This window comes from Sphaeramia orbicularis, unplaced genomic scaffold, assembly GCF_902148855.1.
Source record: "Sphaeramia orbicularis unplaced genomic scaffold, fSphaOr1.1, whole genome shotgun sequence".
NCBI classification, from domain to species: domain Eukaryota; kingdom Metazoa; phylum Chordata; class Actinopteri; order Kurtiformes; family Apogonidae; genus Sphaeramia; species Sphaeramia orbicularis.
This window is the reverse complement of record NW_021941575.1, coordinates 16,447-25,000: the sequence shown is the minus strand read 5'-3', so window position 1 is coordinate 25,000 and position 8,554 is coordinate 16,447. Positions and strand designations below refer to the sequence as shown.

The 8,554-nt window shown below is 46.5% G+C and overlaps 1 protein-coding gene across 1 annotated transcript in view; it reads left to right on the top strand.

Annotated features, from left to right (window-relative positions):
- LOC115416223 (1-phosphatidylinositol 4,5-bisphosphate phosphodiesterase gamma-2-like) overlaps positions 1–4,756 on the top strand; it is a 42,372-nt gene extending 37,616 nt beyond the window's left edge. Inside the window, exon 17 of the mRNA XM_030129968.1 lies at positions 4,440–4,756. Coding sequence (XP_029985828.1) covers positions 4,440–4,448 — 9 coding nt within the window. The 3' untranslated portion in view covers positions 4,449–4,756. The remainder of the gene's footprint in view (positions 1–4,439) is intronic.
- The last annotated feature ends 3,798 nt before the right edge of the window (positions 4,757–8,554 follow it).

Below are 8,554 nucleotides of genomic sequence, written 5' to 3'. Positions count from 1 at the left end.
ACCGTGTCTTTTTAACTTGACGCTATCAACCCAAACCTCATCAGGGCAGGTCAGTATTGTCAGTGGATCCTTACCTCTGGTTGTCACCCACCGCTTCCCGCGCTCTGCCCCGTATCTCGCTGCTTCCACCATGGCGTCATCCTCATCAGCTGGAGATAGTCCTCTCGTCCAAGCAAACAAAACCCTGGTAAAGGCTTACCAAACTATCGCGGACCTCAAAGAGGAAATACTGCGCCTCTCCACAGAACTAGCGGAGAAAAATGTCCAGCTCTGTGGTTTCTCCAGCCGCCTTCCCACACTGTCCAGTCTGTTCCTGAAAAGCGCAGAGAAGCCCAAAGCCTCCTGTGATGATACGGTGTTATGGGATCCTTCCTCTGCCTGTTCTCGCCCCCCGTGTTCTACACCCTGGTCTGAAGTGGTGATTCGTGGCCGCAAAAAGAACACAAGCAAAGACTCACCACCTCCGACCATCAGCACATCAAACCGCTTCGCCGTCCTGTCCGTGGAGGACGCTCCGGCTCCTCCCCCCGCCACGGCTGGTGTGCCCCCCATCCCACCTGGCTCTGTCCGGGAACCGGCTCCTGCTGACACCGTGGCTGCCACCGAGCTGATTACCGGCGACGGTCCTAAAGCCGGTCCTCCTGTGAAGCCGTCGAACAAGGGTCCCCGCTCCTCGGTCTGCTCCTCTGCCCGGCGCCGCCTCCTCCGAGAGGCCGTCCGCCGTCACACTGACGGTCCACCCGTGGAATGTCCACCTAGAGAGACCAGGAACCCTTCACCTTCAACACCGTCTCCTCGACCACTTTTCCCTCCGACCACCACTATCCACGGGGACTCCATCATCCGTCACGTCCGTTTCTTTAACGCCATAACCAGGTGTTTTCCTGGTTCCACCGTCACCTCCATCCTCCATGAACTGCCTCAGCTGCTGCTCTCACTGCCGTCCACCGTTACCCGGATCATAGTTCACGTGGGCTTCAATGACACTGTCCACCTGTCAACTAACCACCTCAGTGAATTCCTCTTCTCCTTCCCCATCTCCAGCAGCCTACACCTCTGCCTTGCTCTTCCCCATTCCTGTCATATCCAGGTCTCATATGGGGTTTCACTCTGCTAAAAGGCACCGTAGGTGGTTGACCCATTACACACAGCGGACACCAACACCATGACGTTACCACCACCTAGCCGGTTTGGATTACTAAATGCACGTTCCATTGCCAATAAATCCTTCTCCCTAAATGAGCTTTTTACCAACAGGAACTTGGATGCATTATTCCTGACGGAGACGTGGCAGAGGGATGGGGAGTTCATTCATTTAAATGAACTGTGCCCTCCTGGCTGCTCTGCTGTTGGTCAGCCCCGCCCCTGTCGCCGGGGCGGTGGCCTTGCTGTAGTGCACCAAGACAAATACATATGCAGAGGGATGAGCACCGATGACTTTCCCTCATTTGAGTCACAAATGATCAAGATTGGCTCGTCCAGTGTGTTTTACTGTTTCTTAATCTACCGTCCCCCTGGCCCTGCTGGTGCCTTCTTAAGCGATTTCAGTGATTTCCTTACATCAATAATAAAACTGGAGAAGGTTTTAATTCTTGGGGATTTCAATCTACACATCGATAACAATTCATCCAGCCCAGCAATGGAACTTTTAGCCATGACTGACACTTTTAACCTCAAACAACATGTATCTGGCCCCACCCACAGGAAAGGCCACACCCTGGACCTGGTTTTCTCATTGGGCTTACACGTCACAAATGTGTGTGTTGAGGATGTCCACTTGAGTGATCATTGTGGTGTGTTTTTTGACTTATGTGTGCCTCTGTAGCCCAAGCCTGCACCTAGAAGGGCCAAGAGGAGGATCATTACAGAGTCCACAGCCCAGGATTTCCGTGCCCTGTTTAACCCTAGTCTTCTTAATGAGTGTCCTGATGTTGATGAGTTTATCCAGTGCTTCTCCACACACTGCAGCTCTATTCTGGACCAGGTGGCTCCCGTGAAAACTAATGTCACTCGTAAGTGGTCTTGTCCCTGGATAAATGAAAACATCTTAAACCTAAGGAGAACTTGTCGCAAAACTGAGCGTCTTTGGAAATCAACCCAGTTGGAAGTACACAGGTTACATCTTAAAGATCTCATAACCTCATTAAATAAAATGATTAAGGAGGCAAGATCCAGCTACTTCCACAAACTTAGAGCCACAAACAAGAAAAACCCCAAAGTAATCTGTGACACAATCCAGTCCATTGTGTCCCCTGCTGCCCCCCCCCCCCCCCCCCCCCCCCCCCCCCCCCTGTGCTCTGTAAAGCTGACAGCAGTGACTTCCTAAACTTCTTCACAGACAAGATCAGGGATATTAAACACAATATCCCACCACCCTCTGGCCGTCTGACCCTATCTGATCCCCCTCTGCAAACCTGGTCCTCTTTCGACCCTGTGACACTGGAGGACATCTCAGCACTTTTATCCAAAACGAAACCCTCCTCCAACTCTGCAGACATCCTCCCCCATAAGCTCCTTGTCGGTGTCTTTGACACTATTGGACCATGGGTCATAAAGTTTTTTAACCTGTCGCTCTCAACTGGTTTGTTTCCCAGCTCCTTCAAACAGGCCATCATAGAACCTAAACTAAAGAAAACCACACTGGACCCCACAGACTTCAAAAGCTACAGGCCCATTTCAAAGCTCCCCCTATTGGCCAAAATCCTTGAGAAGGCAGTGTCTAAACAACTGACAGCTTTTCTGGAGACACACCAGATCTATGACACTTTTCAGTCTGGGTTTAGACAACGCCACTCAACACAAACCGCACTATTAAAAGTGTCTAGTGACATCCTGATGGCGGCTGACTCCGGGAAATCCACGGTCTTGGTCCTGCTAGATCTGTCCTCGGCCTTTGACACAGTGGACCATACCATAATGATTGAGAGACTGAGGGACCTGGTAGGGATGTCAGGTCCTGTGCTAGACTGGTTCTCCTCTTACCTGACCGGCAGAAGCTTCACTGTGTCAATAAACAACTTCCAATCTGACTCAGCGGATCTACTGTGTGGTGTGCCCCAAGGCTCTGTCCTGGGACCAGTCCTATTCTTACTCTATGTCCTCCCACTTGGCCACATTATCCGACAGTACAGTGATGTCTCCTATCATCTATTCGCGGATGACATCCAGATATACTGCTCCTTTAACTCCTCTGAGCCCCACAAACTGAGTTCCTTAATCATCTGCTTGTCAGAGCTGAAGCAGTGGCTAAATGAGAACAGCCTCCAGCTGAACTCCAGTCAAACACAGACCCTCATCACTGCCCCGGACTAGTGCAATCCCAGGGATCAAACATCACCTTGGAGACCTGAGTTCCTCGGTAAAGACAAAACTGAGGAATCTGGGTGTCATCTTTGACCAGGACATGTCTTTAGAATTCTACTCCAAACACCTAGTCAAAAACTGTTTCTTCCACCTACGCAACATCTCCAAACTCAGATCTATGGTGTCTACAAATGAGCTCCAGATGATCGTTCACGCTTTCGTATCTTCTCGCTTAGACTACTGCAACAGCCTGTTTACATGCTTAAACAAGAAGGAGCTGGCCCGTCTACAGTTTGTCCAGAACTCTGCTGAAAGCTCCTGACCCACACAAACAGGAGAACCCACATCACTCCCATCCTTAAATCTCTCCACTGGCTCCTGTTCTATATCGTCTTCATTTCAAAATTCTTGTGCTAACTTTCCGGGCTCTACATGGCCAGGCCCCCTGGCCTCGACTCGTAGCTTGAGATCTTCAGGACAGCACCTGCTGATGGTTCCACGGACCTGTTTTAGCACACGCGGTGACAGGTCTGTTAAAGCTGTGGCACCACGTCTATGGAATGACCTGCCTCTACACCTACGGTCCATGGACTCTGTACAGAGCTTTAAGAAACACCTCCAAACCCTCCTGTTCAAAAAGGCTTTTTAGTCTCCCACCTGACCCAGGACCACCACAGACTGACTACACTCTATGTATTCATCATAACATACTCCATGTGTCATCCCCCCCCCCCCCCCCCCCCCAGTCTCTCTATATCTCTATCGCTCTCTCTTTTCTCCTCCTTTACTCTCTCTCTCTCTCTTTAACCTGAACTGGTCCAGGCAGACGTCCATCCTTCAGGAGTCTGGGTCTGCTCCAGGTTTCTGCTGTTAAAGGGAAGTTTTTCCTTCCACTGTCACCAATCACAAGTGTTTGTTCCTGAAGGATTCTGTTGGGTCTGGAAACTGAATTTGATTCTGATTTGAATGATAAAGCACTTTGTGACTCTGTCTGTGAAAAGTGCTCTAGAAATAAAATTTACTTACTTTACTTATCTGTCCCTTAGTCATCCTTTATCTGTCCCTTATCCTTATGTCTGTGGACACACGTCTGCTCAGTTTGTGGGCGTCACCCTTGTCCTTCTGTTTCTGTGTAGGAGGACTAACTTCTACTGAGGACCACTCCCACCGCTGTTCTTCAGCCAATCGGTGGTCTTTAAATTCTTCAGCTTTAGGAGCTGTCAGCGGTGTGTGAACGGTGTCACATGTGCTTCAGCGTCGTCTGTTTTTGTCGAGTGCTGCTGTCTGTAGTGGATGAAACCTGCTCCTGCTTCTTCTGAACCCAACACAGACCGTTTCAGCTGGACGCTTTTAGACCCACATCAGGGGGACCTGGGTCACAGGGACCAGGTCTGCATGCTCCTGTCTGTAGGAACCCTGCCTCTGGGCTCCGAACCTGTCCTGTACACCACCAGAGGGCAGAGTGGAGTTCAGCTGAGGGTGGGGTTAGTACAGCTGAGGGTGGGGTTAGTACAGCTGAGGGTGGGGTCAGTTCAGCTGAGGGTGGGGCCTGTCCAGCTGAGGGTGGGGTTAGAACAGCTGAGGGTGGGATTAGTACATCTGAGGGTGGGGTTAGTCCATCTGAGGGTGGGGTTAGAACAGCTGAGGGTGGGATTAGAACAGCTGAGGGTGGGGTTAGTGCAGCTGTGGGTGGGGTTAGTTCAGCTGAAGGTGGGGTTAGAACAGCTGAGGGTGGGGTCAGTCCAGCTGAGGGTGGGGCCTGTCCAGCTGAGGGTGGGGTTAGAACAGCTGAGGGTGGGATTAGTACATCTGAGGGTGGGGTTAGTCCATCTGAGGGTGGGGTTAGAACAGCTGAGGGTGGGATTAGAACAGCTGAGGGTGGGGTTAGTGCAGCTGTGGGTGGGGTTAGTTCAGCTGAAGGTGGGGTTAGAACAGCTGAGGGTGGGGTCAGTCCAGCTGAGGGTGGGGTTAGAACAGCTGAGGGTGGGGTCAGTTCAGCTGAGGGTGGGGTTCGTCCAGCTGAGAGTGGGGTTAGTGCAGCTGAGGGTGGGGTTCGTCCAGCTGAGGGTGGGGTTAGAAACAGCTGAGGGTGGGTTAGAACAGCTGAGGTTGGGTTAGAACAGCTGAAGGTGGGGTTAGAACAGCTGAGGGTGGGGTTAGTCCAGCTGAGGGTGGGGTTAGAACAGCTGAGGTTGGGGTTTGTCCAGCTGAGGGTGGGGTTAGAACAGCTGAGGGTGGGGTTAGTACAGTTGAGGGTGGGGTTAGAACAGCTGAAGGTGGGGTTAGAACAGCTGAGGGTGGGGTTAGAACAGCTGAAGGTGGGGTTAGAACAGCTGAGGGTGGGGTTAGTCCAGCTGAGGGTGGGGTTAGAACAGCTGAGGGTGGGGTTTGTCCAGCTGAGGGTGGGGTTAGAACAGCTGAGGGTGGGGTTAGTACAGTTGAGGGTGGGGTTAGAACAGCTGAAGGTGGGGTTAGTGCAGTTGAGGGTGGGGTTAGAACAGCTGAGGGTGGGGTTTGTCCAGCTGAGGGTGGGGTTAGAACAGCTGAGGGTGGGGTTTGTCCAGCTGAGGGTGGGGTTAGTCCAGCTGAAGGTGGGGTTAGTCCAGCTGAAGGTGGGGTTAGAACAGCTGAGGGTGGGGTTAGAACAGCTGAGGGTGGGGTTTGTCCAGCTGAAGGTGGGGTTAGTGCAGCTGTGGGTGGGGTTAGTGCAGCTGTGGGTGGGGTTAGTGCAGCTGTGGGTGGGGTTAGTGCAGCTGTGGGTGGGGTTAGTGCAGCTGCAGAACCAGCAGAGGGCAGTGTGGAACTCCTGTTAAAGTCATGACTGTGCAGATGAAGGACACACAGTTAGAAACCAAACTGCACAGGAGCTGTTTTTTTTGTTTGTTTGCTTTGTTTTTGTTTTTGTTTTGTTTTTTGCAGCACACACTTGTATGATCTACGTATTTTAAAACTTCTCTGTTTCTAAAAAAAAATTTTAAAAATGCATCTGTGAAAGAATAAAGACACTTAGGAAAACAGTAGTGTGTAAATTTTGTGTCCTTTTGACTGTTACACGCAGACTTTTGAATGAACGATAATGGAAAATCCTCTTATAATAGACATTCTGTGTTCGTCTTTGTCCGACACGTGTCCCGATGTTGCAGCGCGGGAGGGCGCTATCGTACAATGGCACCAGCGGTACAGCGCTGCTAGTAGTCTAAAAATGTGTTTTATCTGAGAAACACTTTCTCTTCTCTCAGTAAATATTAATTTTTCAAATAGACCCAAAGTTCTTCCAAACCTGTTACAGAACATTCGTCTAAATCTGTTTTGAATGTTTAACCCTCTGTCCCAAATTTAAACTTGACAGAAACAATGATGTGAAATTCATTCATTCATTCATTCATTCATTCCTGGTGTCCTCGCTGAACTCTGTATTTATTTTTATGACAGTAACAGTTTGATCCATGTTGTCCTCAGTTCATCTGCACGTTCACAGTATTTCCTCAGTTGGATGGAACAGCTCAGTTCACTGCAAAACTCTGAGTGTGACCCAGTGGATTTGTCTCATTTCTGCTCCAAATATCTGGTCACACTTAAAATCAGACAGGATCACCTAAAGAGGAACTTCACAGTCAGATAGAAGAACTGATGTACAGACCATAGATCTGGAAAATCTGAAAAATTCAAGCAAAAAAAATCTGACAATAGAACAAGTGAAAATGATCTTGGTCAGATCTGTTGAAATCAGTTTTTCCAGATCTATTGTCTATAAATCAATTCTTATATCTCACTGAAAGTAATCTTGAAGTAAGAAAAAAAAAATAAATCAATCTTAAATTAAGCAAAAATGTTGAATTTAGAAAAAATAAATAAATAAATAAATCTGCCAAAGGAACAGGTGTTCAGAGGAGCTGAAGTCAGATTTTGCAGATCTATTGTCTATAAATCACTTCTTCTGTGTGACTGAAGTTCCTCCTCCAGTGTACAGGCTCCTGGATCTGCAAAACAACATTCTGGGACAGATGTCCCCTTACAGACCCAGTGCATATTTTTTCATGTTATTTATTAATTTCTAAATATTTTATTAATTTTTGATCATTTACTTGCTTATTTTGTTTATTTTCCCACGTTTGTGGTTTTTTTTTCTTCAATTATGTTCATTTTGTGTCTTATTTTGTTCGTGTTACTTTTTTTGTTGGTTCATTATTCATTTTAGTAAATTTTATTGATCACTTTGGCTATTTTTGTTCATTTTTATGCTTATTTTATTCTTTTTTTTTAATTGTGGAACTGCTTTACGGAGTTAAACAGGTGTCAAAAAACAACTGGACTGATTTAGAAAAAAAGCGTCTTTTTTTTGCATATTTTTCATGTTATTTATTCATTTCTAAATATTTTATTAATTTTTGATTATTTAGTTGCTTATTTTATTTTCCCACATTTTTTTCCTTCAATATTGTTGTTTGTGTCTTATTTTGTTCATGTTACTTATTATTTTTTTGATTCATTGTTTGTTTTTGTTCATTTTATTCATCCCTTTGGCTGTTTTTGTGCATTTTGCTCCTTATTTTATTCTCTCTCTTTTTTTAAACCATGGAACTGCTTTATGGAGTTCAGCAGGTGTCGAAAAGCAGCCGGACTGATTTTTAAAAAAAGAGCCAAAAGTAAAACTACTGGGACCAAATTCAAATCCTTGCTTATTTATTTATTTACTCCATTTTAGTCTTTTTTTTCATGTTTTTTTGTGTTATTTATTTTTTTGTAAGTGTGGTATTAATTTTTACCTCCTCCAGGAGGTATTGAGATCACTTTGCTTTGTTTGTTTGTTTGTTTGTTTGTTTGTTTGTTTGTTTGTTAGCAGGATAACTCAAAAAGTTATGGACGGATTTTCATGAAATTTTCAGAAAATGTTGATACTGACACAAGGAAGAAATGATTAAATTTTGGTGGTGATTGGGGGTGGGGGGTGGGGGCACAGATCTGTCTTGGTGGAGGTCTGCACTCGCTGAGTGCTTTTGTTGTTCATTTATTTGCTTATTTTGTTTATTTTCCCACATTTTTGTTTTTTATCTTTAAATTTTTTCTTCATTTTTGTTCATTTTATAGAACGCTTTGGCTGTTTTTGTTTTTTTTTACCTCCTCCAGGTGGTATTGTGATGACTTTGTTTTGTTTGTTTGTTTGTTTGTTTGTTTGTTTGTTTGTTTGTTTATTTGTTTTCATCTTCAGTGTAAAACTCTTCCACCCATCTTTCCCAGATCTTCCCCACAG